Source organism: Piliocolobus tephrosceles, chromosome 20 (assembly GCF_002776525.5).
Source record: "Piliocolobus tephrosceles isolate RC106 chromosome 20, ASM277652v3, whole genome shotgun sequence".
Lineage (NCBI taxonomy): Eukaryota > Metazoa > Chordata > Mammalia > Primates > Cercopithecidae > Piliocolobus > Piliocolobus tephrosceles.
In genome coordinates this window covers 11,098,339-11,115,581 of record NC_045453.1, presented here as the reverse complement: position 1 = coordinate 11,115,581, position 17,243 = coordinate 11,098,339, and the positions used below count along the sequence as shown (strand labels likewise).

At 49.8% G+C, this 17,243-nt stretch overlaps 1 protein-coding gene across 1 annotated transcript in view; it reads left to right on the top strand.

Moving 5' to 3' along the window:
- KIAA1755 (KIAA1755 ortholog) overlaps nucleotides 1-17,243 on the top strand; it is a 43,237-nt gene that overhangs the window by 16,050 nt on the left and 9,944 nt on the right. The window contains 6 exon segments of the mRNA XM_031934712.1: nucleotides 447-644; nucleotides 8,848-8,971; nucleotides 11,972-12,065; nucleotides 12,974-13,060; nucleotides 14,426-14,542; nucleotides 16,598-16,696. Of these exon segments, the coding sequence (XP_031790572.1) occupies nucleotides 447-644; nucleotides 8,848-8,971; nucleotides 11,972-12,065; nucleotides 12,974-13,060; nucleotides 14,426-14,542; nucleotides 16,598-16,696 (719 nt within the window).

The window sequence follows — 17,243 nt, the reverse complement described above, 5'->3', positions numbered from 1 at the left end:
CAGGAGAATTTGGGTGGCTTGAGGCCAGGAATTTACAAGAAAGAAAAGAAGGAAAAAAGAAAGGAAGGAAGGAAGGAAAGGAGGGAGGGAGGGAGGGAGGGAAAAAAAAAAGCTGGACATGGTGGTGCGTGCCTATAGTCTCAGCTACTCAGGAGGCTGAGGTGAGAGGATCTTTCAAGCCCAGGAGTTCAAAGCTGCAGTAAGCTATGTTCATGCCACTGCATTCCAGCCTGGGCGACAGAGTGAGACTCTGTCTCTAAAGAAGAAAAAGTGAGGTGTCGGGAGGGGTAACACTAGAAGTAAGGGGCTTAGTGCAATGCCTGGCACATGGGAGAGATCAATAGTTGTAAGCTATTATTAGTCAGAAGGAGAAAGAGGAAACATTTTCCCCTTAGAAAGCCCATCTTCTGCTTAGCATCCTTTTCTTTGTTGTTGCTTTTTCCCAGCTGGAACAACTCAGACCAAAACATCTGGCCCAGCCACTGCCTCCAGCCCACTGACTGAGGAAAAGGCTACCTTCCTAGAAGCTTCTGCAGGCTCCCCAGAGGAAGGCCCCACCCTGGAGGAGGAGCCGCCAGAGCCTGAGCCCAGGATTGGGGCTCTCGGTGTCAGGGTTTTCCGCTCCAGGATAGCATGCCTGCCAGGTTCCAGGGGATTCAAGCAGGAGGTGGTGGGGAGGGAGCTGGGGGCCCCAGAGCATCCTCAGGTGCTGGTGGGTGGAGGGGAGGCAGGGAAAGCCCTGGAGGCCTAGGTCCTAGACAAAGCCTCCTTGGGCCTCAGTTTCCTCATCTTTCCCATGGGAGAGCTGGAATAGATGAAAGCAATTTGTTGGTGTCCATCCACCCATCTATATGTCTGTCTGTCTGTCTACTTGTCTATGCATCAGTGAGGCAGCCAAGGTGGATGTCGGGTTCCCCAGAAGCACAGCCTGAGACATAGACTTTTGGGAAAGTGACTTATTGGAGGAGGGCTCTGAGAAGAAGGACAGAGGGTCAGGGCCGGGGAAGGAACCAAGCAAGGCTGTGGACTGACCCCAGGGAGAACGCTGGGGCATGACCCGCCCCACAGAGTTGGCTCCAGCTTAAGGCATAGGGGACTGGCCTTTCATAATCCTTGTCTGTCAGTCATTAACTGTGGGCTGATCCCCAGTCTGTCTGTCATTAATGAACTGCAGGAACTGCGGGCTAAGCCTGGAATGGGGTGGGGCAGGGGGAGCCAGTGATCCAGTTCAGTCCAGGGCGCTTCTTCAGAGGGGGCATCGGTGAGCCACTGACAGCTGGTACTTCCGGACTCTGGGGATAGGTTCTCTGCCTGCTGAGGGGATCTGGGTTTGGGGTACTAGCAGCATCCAATACAGAAGGTCTTATCACTCCTATTTAATATTTCCTCATTGTTGTAACAGACGTCTACTGGGTCCTGGGTTTAGCACTGGAGATTCATAAGAGAACAACTCTGATGTGTTCTCTGTTCTCAGGAAACCTATATTCTAGTGGTGGGGAAAAGCCAACAGGTTATCACAACAGATTATTGCAACCCAGTGTAAACAAAGTGTGACAGTTGGGAGGGACAGGGGGCTGTGGAAGCACAGATGAGTCCCCTCGTTGAGGCTTAGAGTAGTAGAGGTCAAGGAAGACTTCCTGGAGGAAGTAACGGAAAGCCTAGTCCTATGGTATGAATAGGAATTATCCAGGTGAAGAGTTGGCAACAGTGTTCCAGACAAAGGGAACAGCATGTGCAAAGGTCCAGAGGCAAGAGAACCACAGTGCTTTCTGGAGACTGACTGTCCTGAAATACTATTTCACTTTACAGACTTCTACATCTCTCCAGGACCTTGGGCACTGCCCTGTCTTTTTGTAGCTCCCAGGAGACCTTATCTGTCCTTTTCCCGGTCATCTTTGCTGAGGCTCCTGCTGTGTGTTCCTATATTAATTGTACACAAAGGAGCTCATGATCCTCTTAGGGCTGTTATGTGCCAAGGGCTCAGATTTTGTCCATGGAAGGCTCTGCTGTGGGAGGAAGAAGACCTTTGTTTTAGTTCTAACTCTGTCATTAGCTCCCTGTGTGCCCCTGGAGAAGTCACTGCCCTCTCTGGGCCTCCTCAAGAGGAGAACAGGCAGATAGCACCTGGCTCATTGTCACTCTTTCCTCAGTTACTCTCGTAATTCTTGGGAATTGCAACATGCACTGTTAGCTCTCACATGCCTGATGCGTGGTACATGTGCAAAAAGCATTTGCTGCGTGAATGAGCAATGTCCACACGCATGCTCCTTCTGTTCGTTTTTTGTCCTGCTCTTCTCTAGTGATCTTGTCCTTGTTCCCCACGTGACTCCCCCCATGGCATCCCCTGTAACCAACTTCTCCCAGCTGGGTTTTCATGTTAAGGCTCCCACTCCTTCATTACCACTGCTTCTCTTTCCAGCTCACCCACTGCCCCAAGTTTCATCATCTTCAGGCCTCCCAAAACCTTGAACCTGTTGGCTCAACCACCTTTTCACTTCCCTTCCCCAGCATGTCTCCCCCCACCCTCCACCACATCCCTTCCCCGTTACCACGTCTGCCCCCATCATATCCTTTCCCCATCATGTCTTCCCACTGTCCACCACATCCCTTCCCCATCACCATGTCTTCTTCCACCACATCCCTTCCCCATCACCATGTCTCCCCCACCACATCCCTTCCCCATCATCAAGTCTCCCCCACCACATCCCTCCCATCATCATGTCTCCTCCACCACATCCCTTCCCATCATCATATTTCCCCCATCACATTCTTCCCCATCATCATTTCTCCCCCACCACATCCCTTCCCCATCATCATGTCTCCCCCACCACATCCCTTCCCATCATCATGTTTCCCCCATCCCCTTCCCCCCCATCATCATGTCTCCCCCACCACATCCCTTCCCATCATCATGTCTCCCCACCCCAATCACATCCGTTCTCCATCATTATGTCTCCCCCACCTTCTGTCACATCCTGACATCCCTTCTTCCTAGCTTAGATTCCAGGCTCACATTGTAATCACTTCCTTTCAAACACTCACTTGCTTGCTTTTCTTTTCCACCTTCACACTTACCTGGAGAAATCCCAACCTCCGTAAGATCCAACTCTCTACCTGCACCCTCAAGCTGAACAAAGATGGAAAAATCCACACATTTGTGCAGGCTAATTGTGTTAGATTCCTGACCACTGACCTCTGGGGGTCCCAGTGGTGCTGGTGGATCCTACTTCACCTCCAGAGTCCTGAATGACTCCCCCACAGTCCTGTGTGATGACTTCACACCTTCTCTCTCCTTTGACCTTCAACACCACCTTCCCCAACTTAAATCTCAGCTGATGACCTTCCTTCTGGTCTTACTGAGTAAGCAGAAGCAATTGGAAGGAAGTCTGTGAACTCCTTCTGTGTGAACCACATTCACCTGCTTGCTGGCATCGGTACCCACAGGCTCAGCATTCTAGTACGGATGAATTGTCCATGTGCCCGAGGCTGACCCTGAACCAGTGCTCTGTTCCTCTCTACCTCCTCAAATACGTCCCTCCAGCAAGATTCTCCTCTCCTTCCTACAGGATCATCTTCCCTCTTTGGCTCTGGGCCATTCCCATCAGCTTGAAAACATGCTGCAATATTGCCCAGTTTGAAACCAGCCATTCTAGGTCCCCATGTTCCCACCCTCACCCTTGTACATTAAAACTCCACAGAAGAGTTGTCTGTGTTCCCTGTCTCCACACCTTCTCTCTTCCACTCACTCTAATCAGAACCCGTTCCCCCCTGTGCTGCTGAGACAGGTCTTGTCAAGGTTGTCATTGTATTCCATGTTTCTAGATCCAGGGGTCAATTCTTAGTCCTCATCACCCTTGACCCTTCCGCAGCATTTGGCATCGATGGCCACTTCCGCCTGTTGAAAGGCTTTCTTCACTTGCCATGAGATCTTCAGTCACCCAGTCCTCCTCTCACCTCACTGGCCACACTTTTGCAGCCTCCTTTCCTGTCTCCTCCTCATCTCCACACCCTGTAAATCCTGGAGGGCCCCCAAAGCCCAGTTCTTGGTCTCTTTTTCCTCTCCATCCACACTCACTTCCTAGGCGATCTCATCCAGGAGGCAGAATATTTTCTGTAAATGCTCTCTCCACACTGACAACCCCGACACTGATTTTTCCAGACTTATCCATCCAGTTGTTTACTACTTGATGCCTCTGGGTGGAGGACTCACAGGCATCTCTAACTTAGCATGTCCAAATATGGACTCCTGACTTCACATCCCCTTACCTCACACTTCCCAACTTTCCAGTCTTTCCTCATGGCAGTAAAAATGATGACATCATCCTTGATTGCTCTCTTTCTCTTACACCCCACATTCAATTTAACTGTCAACTCTTCCATTAAATTGTATTCAGAATCTGTTGACTTCACCCCACCCAAGTCCAACCCAGCATGGTCTCTTGCCTGCTATAGTGGTCTCCTCGCTGGTGTCTCTGCATCCACACTGGCCTCTGTTGGAGTTTCCTCGTAGCGCAAATAGTCCCCAGAGCCTGTGCTTCAAGATCTAGATCTGCTCCAAGCCAGCCCCATGAAGCAGGTCTCCCTGTAAAATTCCCATTAAGATCTGTTCTCAGGAAAGAAACTGATCGACACGCAGATGTGAATGTCTGCTCCCATGCTGGGGATGGGGTTTTGTTTAATAGGCACTGTATTTGTTTCCCATTGTGGCCATAACAAGTTATTACAAATTAGTGATGTAAAACAACACAAATGTATTATCTGATAGCTCTGTACGTTAGAAGCCCAACATGGATCTCGCTGGGCTAAATCCAGATGTCTGCAGGGCTGCATTCTTTCCTGGAGGCTCTAAGGGAGACTCCATTTCCTTGCCTTTTCCGGTTTCTAGAGACCACTACTTTCCTTGGCTTGTGGCCCCTTCCTCCACCCTCAAAGCCAGCAATGTTGCATCTCCCTCACCCTCCATCCATCTTGGCACTTGCTCCTACCAAAGCCAGGAAAAGTTCTGTGCTTTTAAGGATTCCTATGATTAGACTGGATGATCCAGGATAATCTCCCCACCTCAAGGTCCTGCCCTTCACTATATCTGCAATGTCCCTTTTGCCATGTAAGGTAACATATTCAAGGTTCTGGGGATTAGGGCATAGACATCTTTGGGGCCACAGGCACGAAGCCTTAGGAGAGGGCTTCCCTGTCTTTTCACTGGAAAATCCCTAATGCGGAAGAGAATGAACAGAGCCCCTGGGATTGAGACCTCACCCTGAGCTCTCAGTTGCTCCATACAGATCTCTGAAATCCTTTTTGTCTTTAAAATTTCTATACAGTTTAAATATCCATAAATATAATACATTCACACTTGTTTTGACATGAAAACTGCTTTTAATTGCTTGCAAATTCAATTACTTACCATTCCTCCCTCCCCAAACTTGGAGTGCCTCTTCTTGCTGCTGGCAGATACAGCACATTTTTCAGCAACTTTGGGCAACCCCGGCTTACCCACCACCCTCATTTTGCAATCCTCATTTTCACCTGAGGCTCATAGTATCTGTGAACAGCACAGCTTCGAGCCAAGGTTCTGAGATGCTAATGATGGTTTTCTGGTGCCAACTGGTAAGCGAGGATAACATTTGGGGCAAAAGGATCTCCTTGGCCCAGCTGAAGACAAATCAGGTGGAGAACTGCCCCTTGCTGTAATCAACTCAGCTGGCACTGGGTGTGGGAGTGCAGGGCCCTGTTCCAGGCAGTGTGGGGAACCAGACATGTGAACTAATCGCATGACCACTGTGTCCCGGTGTGGTATGTCCTGAGTGTGTGAACCCTTTGCAGATCAAAGTGAAGTCTGGGGACTACCTACATCAGCATGACCTTGGAGCTAGGGAGAGAGGCAGAATCGCAGGCCTGCTGAACTGGCATCTGCATTCTAGCAAGATCCCCAGGCCCATCAGTGTTTGAGAGGTGTTGCTCTAACCCTCCATTCCTTCCTGAATCAATCACAGACATTGATTATCCAGCCTTGTGCTGAGCACAGAGATGCAACAATGAGTTTGACCCAGTGCACACCCATAAGGGCTCTCAGTCTTGCAGGATCTCACAGAGGCCTACATTTGCTTTGGGAACCTGGGACTGGGGAAGAGCTTCTAAAGAGGGAAGGCAGTAGGGAGGTCTTCCTGGAGGAGGTGGCATCTTGGCTGGTCTTTGAACGATAAGGGGGATTTCGCCATTTGGAGATAGGACAGAAGGGCATACCTGGCAGAAGGAATAGGGTGAACAAAGCTGGGTGGTATCTTCTGTTGTTGGTGGCAAGGGGAGACATAGTATATTAGTGTCCCAGGACTGCCATAACATGGGTGGCTTAAGCAACAGAGATTCATTTTCTCATAGGTCTGGAGGCTGGAAGTCCAAGATCAAGGTGTTGGCAGGGTTGGTTCCTTCTGTGGCCTCTCTCCTTGCCTTGCAAATGCCTATCTTCTCCCTGTGTCTTCATGGGGTCTTCCCTCTGTGTCCAAATTTCTTCTTACAAGGACACTGGTCATATTCTATTAGGGCCCACAGTAACCTCATTTTAACTGAATTACCTCTTTAAACGCCCTATCTCCAAATGCAGTCACATGTGATGTACTGGGGGTTAAGACTTCCACAAATAAATTTGGAGGAGTGGGGGTCACAGCTTTGCCCCTAACACCTAGTGTATGAAATGAGGGTGGAAGAGTGTGCAGGGCCTGGGACACTTCAGTGCCAGGTCCAGAAGCTTGCAGTTTCTCTTCAAGGCCATAAGGAGCCATAGAAGGTTATAGAGCAGGGGAGTGCAGCACCATCAGAGCTGCAATTGAGTTCCAGGCCTCAGGTTTATAGCAGACAAAAGGCTCACCATCACCCCTAATTCAAGGGGTGAATCAGCCATGGTCTCTTGCAGAGAGTTTGGGGACCTAGGCCTATGGGGGACTGGGAAGCTGCTTCCTCACCGCCATTTCCTCATCAGCAAAATGGACCTAGGTATGTGATGTAGCATTGCCTGACCCAAGGGATCCAGCAGCTGTGATAGGATTTTGGCGGGACCTGTACCAGCACCTCCATCTTCACAAGTTGTGCATTTTTTTCATGGTTTAACGACTTCACCTTCTTTTTGACTTTTATATTATGAAAAATTTCAAACCTATAGAAGAGTAGACAGAAGAGTATCATGAATACCCATGTACCTATTACCCAGATTTAATAAATCTTAACATTTGGTCATGCTTCATCTATTTTTTCTGAAGTATTTATAAAAATATTACAAATCTTCATATTCTATCCCCTAAATATTTCAGCACATTCCCTAATAATCACAATACCATTAGTACACTTAACAGATTAAAAAAACAAAAAGTTTTTTTGAGGCAGGGTCTCACTCTGTCACCCAGGCTGGAGTGCAGTGGCACAATTATGGTTCTTGCAGCCTCAACCTCCCCAGCGCAAAAGATTCTCTCACCTCAGTCTCCTGCGCAGCTGGGACCACAGGCACACACCACCACACCTGGCTAATTATTTTTTTAATTTTTAGTAAAGACAAAGTCTTGCTATGTTGCCCAGGCTGGTCTCAAACTCCTGAGCTCAAGCCGTCTCCTACCTTGGTCTCCCAAAGTGCTGGGATTACAGGCATGAGCCACTGCGCCCGGCCCCCTAACAAAATGAAAAATAATGTCCTCATACTAATCAATTTCCAGTTCCTATTCAAGTCTCCCCTCTTAGCCCCAACAAAATGTCTTTACTTCTGAAATTTGTAAGTGAATATTAGGAAAAAGATCAAATCCATAATATCAAGAGGATATAACATTGATATATATGGATGCACATTTATATACACACAAATATTTGTTATTGTTTTAAAAATTATGTCAGATTTTAAGACATACGTGAAAGAATGTTCCAGGTGGTTGGACTCTTGCGAGGCAGCACTTGTGAAGGTGGTTAGGTTTGTCCAAGGCTTCGCGAGCTGTGAAGGGTTTTGCACGTTGCAGAGGGTGGTGCCCACATGGAGTGGCTGGTGGCCATCGCAGGGCATCCTGGAGTGAGGTGACTGAAGTGCAGGGCTCTGAGTCCAGGCTGCGGGACAGGCGTGGTTTCCCGAAGCCTGGGCCTCTTTCCCCGCTGCTGTACTTCCCCTCCCCTTTCCTCCCATGAGGATGGGCTGTACTGGCTCCCGGAGCCTCAGCCTCATAACCCCTGTGGGGAGAGTGAGGCACACGGCCTAGATTTCTGGAACAGGAAGTAGCCTGTCAGGAACCCAGGGTTGAAAGTCTGCAAGAAGAAATCGTGAGCTGATGGCCACGGGGCTGCACACTCACCACCCCTTGGACTGGAGATGAGAACAGAGACGGTGATCATTGTAACGACCAATGATTGAGCAACTCAGTCATTCACTGAGCTCTTGCTGTGTGTTAAGTGCTTCTCAGGAGCTGTCTGATTTCATCCTCGAAATAACCTAATAAGCTCAGCAGATTATTCCCGCTGTTTAGCTGATGAGGAAACTGAAGCTCAGAGGTGCACTGACTTGCCCACAGACACACAGTGAGTCAGTGCAGAGACTTGACCCCTTTCTGTGTGACCCCACACCATGAGATTTGCCTGCCCGCGTACTCTACACAGAGGGAGTGCTCTGCACAGAGGAGATTCAGGGAAGCCTTTTCTCACGAAGTTACATTTGAGCTGGGTCTCGAAGGATGAGTAGAAGTCAGAGTTCACAGGAGAAGGACAGAAACGGTGTTCCAGACAAAGGAACCGTTATGGCCAAAGTTGTGAAGGCCACAGGAGAGGTTCCCTAGAGGGCCCCACCAAAGTTCTCACTGCTCACGTGTGCCCTCTGTCCTCCAGGTGGCCGGGACAGGGCTGGGCGGCCCCTGCTTCTGGTGTCAACTACAGAGGGTGCCTGGGAGGCACCGTGGTGCACAGCCTCAGAGGTCACCAAGCTACTCTCCTACCTGTGCACCATCCCCAGGTAAGGGTCTGGGCCACCCTGACTGCTCCAGCCCCACCTCAACCTTCTGGGCCCAGAGCCCTGGACCAGACACTGAGTGGAGAGGCACCATATCCTTCCATCCAGTCGTCTGTTCACAGAGCCAGTCCCCAGAGAGATGCTGGGGGAAAGCAGAACAGCCTCAGTCCCTGCCATCGGGGGGTTGTCAGGCTGGTGGGAGAGACAGACAGAGTGCGAGAAACAAACCATGGCCAAGAAACTTTCAGGAGTGTCATTGTGATGAAGAGAAGAGCGATGTTTGTAGATCAGTGGTTTTCGAATTTTTTTTTTTTGAGACAGAGTTTCACTCTTGTTGCCCAGGTTGGAGTGTAATGGCACAATCTGAGCTCACTGCAACCTCCGCCTCCCGGGTTCAAGCGATTCTCCTACCTTAGCCTCCTGAGTAGCTGGGATTACAGGCATGCGCCACCACACCCAGCTAATTTTGTATTTTCAGTAGACACGGGGTTTCTCCATGTTGGTCAGGCTGGTCTTGAACTCCCGACCTCAGGTGATCCACCTGCCTTGGTCTCCCAAAGTGCTGGGATTACAGGTGTGAGCCACTGCACCTGGCCGGTTTTCAAACGTGAGGGTGCATTAGAATCATCTGGTGGGCTGTTAAAACAGATTGCAGGGGCCCATCCCCCAGATTTTCTGATTCAGTTGATGAAGGTGGGTGGGACCTGAAAATCTGCATTTGTAACAAATTTCCTGGCGATAACAGATGCTGGGTCTGGGACCACACTTTGAGAACCACTGTTGTAGAGTGAGAAGAATGGGGGATGTTAATTTCAATTGGGAAATCTGGGAAGCCTTCCCTGAGGAGGTGATAATTGAACTGTCATCTGAATTATAAATATTTGAATAAACAAAGGAAAGGGGTGAATGAGTAAATGAATGAATGAGAGAGTGAAAGAGTGAGTGAGTGAGTGAATGAGTGAGTGAATGAGTGAGTGAGTGAATGAGTGAGTGAATGAGTGAGTGAGTGAGTGAATGATGAGTGGACTCAGGCTGATTTCTAATGCTCCTCCTAACGCTCCTACTCCCACCACCGTTCAGACAGAATGGACTGGCTGGGGAAGTGGCACCCTCCTTTCCTGTGGGACCCAGCCCCTAGCCAGGGCAGTTTTAGAGGGGACGCTGCTCAGTACTGGCTAATAAGCTCCAACTCAACCTAGAGGTCTGCTGCTAGGGGTAAGGGGTGGAAGGTGATGGAACCCTCTGGAACTTTCTTCATGCATCCCACCCCACTGGAGCCCTCACTGCCACCTGCTGGTCACTGACATTTTTTTTCCTCTTTTCCAAGGTGGAGTGGCTTTTCTGGACTGAGTGGGAGATGGGACCCCCTTTTCTGTGGTGGAAAGTGACTAGCGTGGTAGACAGAGCTCTGGGATCCCACCCACTGGCTATGCGACCGTAGGAAAATAACCTCCCCTCCCCAAGGCTCGCCTGAATAAAGAGCATGACCAAGAGGGCTCTAAGGACCAAGCTGGGCACGAGTGGCAGGGATGAGGGTGTGTGGACGATGTAAACTGTGGAGTGCAGTGCACACCAGATGCTTGTGTGCTGGGCTGGTTTTCTCCACTTGTGCTCTGAATGAACCTTGGCTGGGCCCCTGCTCTGGGCTTGGCTTCATGCTACATGGTGCTAGGGACAGAGGCTCCTTACACCGGGCCCTGACTTTTAAGGGCCTCCAGGTTGGTAGCAAAGACAGGTCTGGAAACAAATCACTGACCAGCATGGGCATCGCCAGAGGGCAGCAAGGACATAAAGCCAGAGACTTGAAATCACCTCCCAGAGCCTCCTGTCACTATCTGTCACTGGGCCTTTCTGTGCTCAGTTTCCCCTTCTAGGATAATCATAGCAAATATTTACATTCCGTTTACTTGCTCTGTGCAGTCACTGAGTGCTTTACACGAATGAATTCGTCAGTCCTCACTACAGCCCATAAGGCCAGTACTATCATTATTAAATTGACTCAGGGAGATGAAATCACTTGCCCAGATCACACGGTACTAATGGCAGCACCACAGCTCTACCCTTCCTCTGGGCCACCTCAGGTTTTGCCTGTGCACTGAGTGGTTGTAAGGCTTGAAGGCAGTTAGGGGCTATTTTTCAGTCCTGCCTGATCATCAGACTGGCCAAGGTACTTGGAACCACACAGATTCCCTGGCCACCCTTCACCCACTGGCCAGATGGCTAGAGGGGTGGGGATGGGGAAGGAAAGGGGTGAGGAATCTGTACTTTAACAAGTCTTGAAAATTGGGCCAGTTTGGAAAATCCTAAGATAGTCACTGAAAAGTGGCCCACTGTAAGCTCAGTGCAATGTGGCTGAACTAGGGAGAGTGTTTTGGCTGTAATTAACAGAAATTCCCATTTAAAATGTTTTATCTGTTAAGGAAATGTATCATTCTATGGCTCTGCCTCATATCTCTTTGTAAGAATTTTCTAAAGGAGAGAATGTCTTTCCCAGAAGCCCCTTTCCCCAGAAAACTTCCCCTCACATCTCATTGGCCAGAAATGTCACATGACCCTCCCCCATCTAAACCAGTCACTGGCCAGAGGAATTAGGTCACTACTGTTGGCCTCAACCAATCAGAAGCCAGGCTCTGGGGGAACATGGCTTTTTGGAAGGAGTTCGATTCTTGAACAAAGTAAGGATTCTGCCTACACAAAAAAGTGGGTGAGTCCCAAGTGACTCACTTACGGTACCTGGGTTAGTTGCTGGAGTTAGGAATAGTAGGGCTATAAACGAAGGCTGTATGAGGTATTGCAGGAGCACCAAAGAGGAAGCAAAGGGCTCTGCCTGGAGACGAACCATGGAGGACTTCCTGGAAGGGGCATTGGAACCTGGTCTTACAGGATGAAGGGTTCACCAGTCAATCAAGGTTTCTAGCAGCCAGGTTCCCTCACCTTCCACTAGGTTCTGCCCCCTGTCCAAGGCCATCCAGCAAGACCGTCCATTCTGTTTACCACCCACAGGCCTGAAGATAAAGCCAAGGGGCTGGCGGTCCTGATCGATGCCAGGAAACAGCCCCCACAGCCTGGTCTGGTCAGTGCCCTGCAGGCCACCCAGGTGAGTGGGAGGTGGAGAGCCTTAGCCTAGTAAGTCCTGGAAGCCACCAGGGGCCTCCTGACATTCACAGAGCCCAGGAGTACTTAGGGCTGGGACCAGGACTCTCAAGCAGGGACTTTTACCGCAGACAACAGAAAACTCAGCCCTAACAAGCTTGAAGCTCATTGGTTCATGTCACTGGACAGTCCAGGAGCCAAGTCCAGTTTCAAATATGGCTCGATCCAAGGGCTCAGCTGTTGTCACTAGAATCTGGTTCCTCTCTCTCCATTTCTGACCCCGTTCTTTTTGGAGGATGCCAAGCCACCCCGCTTGGCACCCCGTGCCCCTTGGTGGCCGGATGGCTCCCAGCAGCTCTGACTTCACATGGTCTCTAATTTAAATCCACTAGGAAAGAGTAAGAGATCGTTTTCCCAGAGGTCTCAGCAAACATTTATTTGTGTCTCAGTTACAGTGGGTTCAGGAGTCCCTCCACACCCAACCCTGTGGCCTGGGCGTGAATGCTACGCACTGATTGGCTTAGACTTAGATCACATACAGCTCATGAGCTGAGAAGGGAGGAGAGAAGAGATTCCTATCCAGCCATTATGGGCAGCAGAGTCAATGGAGGTTCTGCATCTGCTTACCTTATGGTCTGACCTCCTTCGCTTTGTAGATGGGCAAACTGAGGCCCAGAGGGGCAGGTCATCTAGAAAGGTTTGCAACACAGCTTGAACCTACTGCTCTCATGACTTCCAACCAATGATTCACGGTCCAAACATATCACACAAATATCCCAGCCATGGGGGGGCCCCATCCTGTCCTTGTGGCCCATTTGCCTGCATCTTACAGGGGATGAAGGAGGAAATCAAAGTGTGTGAGGCTTCATGAAGGCTTGGGCAGAGCAACTCTGCAGTGGTTGTCTTTGACAGGTTCAGGTCCCAGCCTCCATCCGAGCTATTCTCTTCCTGGGGGAGAAGGAGGCGGCTCTTCAGCTGCAGACATTACCTGACATCCAGGTGAGGGGGACTCAGGGTCGGCAGTTGAGGAGGGGAGCCGTTGGGCTCTAGCTGAGCTGGGGTTAAGGGGAGGGAGAACTGCAGAATTCATGAGCTAGAAGAGACCTTGAAATAATCTAGTGTAGGGCAATAAATACGAGGCCTGAGTGCTACCACTCCCCAGTATAGCTCTGTGGCAGGCATCGTCAAATCAGTCACAGAATGATTTCTCTCTGGCTATCCTAGCAACTCCTGGTGGGTGCTGCCGCATAATCAAGAATTGCACATGGCATGGAACCTATCTGAAAAGCTTCATCTGGTCCATCCCTCCTCCCTTTCTTTTCAGAGGGGGAAACTGAAGCCTAAGGCCACACAGCAAGCTAGACGCAGAGCTGGAGTTACCTGACTCCAGTGCCTTTTTCACACTGCGGTCAGACCTGCTCTTCCTGTATTTCTCACTCTAATTAATACAAATGTGGAGCTGAAGTGGGACTTTGCAGGAAAGAGCCCTGCAGCTCCCTTTAATTAGTGCTATACACCACAATAATGAGTATGGGCAGTCAGTCCTCTGTCCTGCTTCGGGATGTGATTTTCAAACTCTCCTTCCTTCTGGTGAGTGAAGAGGCACATTGTGGGTTGGAGACGTGCTTTTCCAACTTTAATGTGCTTACTGATCTCTTGGGGAAATACATTAATGTGCAGGTTCTGATTGAGTAGTTCTGGATGGGTCCTGGGACTCTGAATTTCCAACATGTCCTAGGTGATGCTGGTGCTGCTGGCCCATGCACCACACTTTGAGTAGCAGGAATATCAGGTGGGTCCAAAAAAACCACAGAATCCACCAAATCCCAAGCCTAGGTACTGGAGCTATTCCCAGCATAAACCTCAAATGTCTCTGCCTGGGAGAAGCAGTCACCTAGTTCTTCTTCCATCTCTTAGGGGACACTGTTGGGATTTAGTGACTTTTCTCACCAGCCCCAAGAAGGAAACAGCTCTTGGTGGCTGTGCAAGGATTACAAAGAAGTTTCATCACAAGGGCCAGCTTCAATCCATTTGTGTGATTGCCCGGAGAGCTGTATTGGGAAGGAGCTAAGCTCAGAGGGAGCGAGTGCTATGATTGATTAATGATGCCTGCCTTGGGCACAGGCCAGGAAAGTGGCAGTATGAGTGCTGTTTATTTGCCATTCCTTAACTGGGGTCTGGTTCTGAATTTTGATTTGTAAGAGTTTCCAGAGAAGATTGGTTGCCCACAAAGCAACTTTTAAAGCTGGAGTCAGCCTTACTTGTGGGAGGTGAACTGGTGCTGGGGCAGGGATCTGGGCAGGACCTTCTAAAATGACTGTCCTCACATTGAGTCTCTGGTTCTCCTGATTCTTTGGTCTGCAGGTGGAGGTGCTGACCTCACTGAAGGCCCTCAGCCACCATGTGGACCCCAGCCAGCTGCCCGCAGCCCTGGAAGGCCCCTTCCCCTACTGCCACACCGAGTGGGTGCAATTCTTCCAGGTGTTTACCATCACAGCCTTTAGCCCCTGACCTCCACTCCTTCTCTTCCTCTCTTCACTCCTGCCTCAACCCTGCTATGCTAAAAAATGAACAGTCACTCAACAAATGTTTACAATGAAGGTACAGAGTAGAATGATTAAGAGCTCAGGCTCTGGGGCCAGGCTGCGTGCGCTGCAATCCCAACTCTGCTGTGTGATTTTGGATAAGTTACTTACCTTCTCTGAGCCTTGGTTTCCGCATCAGCTAAATAGGGGATAATAACAGTACCTCCTCATGGGATTTTTGTGAAGATTAATTTAGTTAATGTGGGCAAAGAGCTTAGAAGAGTGTCTGGCACATAAGAGCTATGTCTATGTTAACTGAAAATAAATTTACAGGGCTGGGCGCTGTGGTTCACACCTGTAATCCCAGCATGTTGAGAGGCCGAGGTGGGTGGATCACATGAGGTCAGGAGTTTCAGACCAGCCTGGCCAACATGGTAAAACCTCATATCTACTAAAAATACAAGAAAGAAAAAGCCATGCATGGTGGTATGCACCTGTAGTCCCAGCTACTCGGGAGGCTGAGGCATGAGAATCACTTGAACCCAGAAGGCGGAGATTGCAGTGAGCCAAGATCACACCACTACACTCCAGCCTGGGTGGCAGAGTGAGACTCTGTCTCAAAAATAATCATAAAATAAAATAAAATAAAATAAATAAAATAACATTTACAGGCACTTGCTCTATGGACCCACACAACTCAGGAAGCTCAGGGTCTGGTTCCCTCCGATAAGAGGGAGGAAATAAGGCAGCTGCCAGTGCTGGGCTCCTTTCCTGTGTGATCGCAGTCCCTCCTCCCCACAGCCCCAAGAGGGGACATTTCATACCCAATGTAGTACATGAGGACACATAGGGCGAGGGTGCCTTTCAGTGGGCTTAAACCACACCAAAACCCGTGCCCGTCAATGACCCTGGCTTCTCTCTAGACCAGGGTTGTTCAACCGTAACCTATTCACATTTGGGGTCGAGCAATTCTGTTTTGTGGGGAGCTGTCTTGTGCATTGCGACATGCTAGGTACCAGCCCCGGCTCTACCCACTGTTCACACCCCACAAATTATGACAATTAAAGAATGTCTCCTGACATTGCTGAATGTCCCCGGGGGGCAAAGTGTCACCCCTCATTGAGAACCACTGGTCTATACTAACAGTCTAACATGGTGGCTTATTTACTTTTTCCCCAGGTGATTTTTTTTAAATTATGTGTTTTTGAATAGGCAGTAAGTATATTCACATTTCAAATGGTACAAAAAGATACCTACTGAACAATTCCCTTTTCTGCTTGTCCCCCAGGGTCCTAGCTTCCCTTTCCAGAGGCCTCCAATGAATCCACTGGTTTTTGAACTGTGTTTTAGCTTTAAACCCTTTCCTTTACATGAAATCTTACCAATAGGCCCGCTACATAGATCTGAGAATGACGATAAACACAGTACGGGCTGGGCTGTGTTCTAAGTGCCTTGCATATATTAATGGGTTTAATCCTGACACAACCCTATAAGGCAGGAACTACTATGGTGTCCATTTTAAAGAGGAGGAAGCAGAGACACAGGTTAAGTAACTCGCCCCCCCCAAGGCCTCACAGCTTGTAAGTGATGGAGCTGGGCTGAAGTGGGACTCAGCTGAGAATGTTGCCCTAACTCTGCCCTCTTCCTTCCCTTACCAACCATGGTATCCCCACCGGCCTGGGAGTCGCTCAGGCCTGTCTCCTTTCTTCTCCCTCACTCATATGCAACACCAGTGGTTCTCAAAGTGTGGTCCCCCAGGCCGGCAGCATGAGCAACACCTGGGAACTCATTAGAAATGCACTTTCTACCATGCCTTGCCCCAGAGGAACTGAAGCAGAAACTCAGGAGCAGAGCCCAGAGCCTGTGTTTTAACCAGCTCTCCAGATGCTTCTGATGCACCTGGAGTTGGAGAGCCACTGCTTCCCACTTGCCCTGTGCGCTCCTGGGATGGAAGAGGCATGCTCTGGGTTGGCCTGGACTGACACCCACCCTCTGGTCCTCTGTCCTGCAGAAGCTGGACCCTTTCCTTGCTGACCTCCAGCAGGCCTCTTCCCTGCTACAAGCTTCCATCGAGGAATTCGAGAAGGCCGACCCCCCTGGCGGGATGCAGGTGAGCCTGGAGCACAGTGGGTGGGGAAGCCACGCTACATCCCAGACTCCCGGGACCAAGGACTTTGAGAAGGGGGCAGCCTGGGGAAAAGGGGGAGGACATTATCATCCCTGTTTTTCATCATTCACTTGACTCATATTTGAGGGGCACCCACTTTGTACCCTGCACTGGAGACCAGCCTGGGGCAAACTGACTTGTCCCTGCCCTCTCGGGGTTCATGGTGCTGTGGCAGAAGTGGTAGTTTAAAAAGCAAACAAATAAATGGGTATGTCATTTCAAATTATGTCAAGTCCTGTGGAAGTAAGACTGGGAATAATGAGGGAGGAGGGCCTCTTTGAAGAGCTGGAGTTTAAGTTGAGGCTTGAAGTTTGAGAAGGAGCCTGCCTTTGTGGGAGGCTGTGTTCCAGGCAGGGGGCAAACACTTGCAAAGGCCCTGAGGTGGGATTATACCTGGGGTGTTCAGGAGTAGCAAGGAGGCCAATGTGGAGCAGAATGAGTGGGAGAGAAGCACGAGTGGAGCTTCTAGATGCAGCGGGAGCTGGACCAA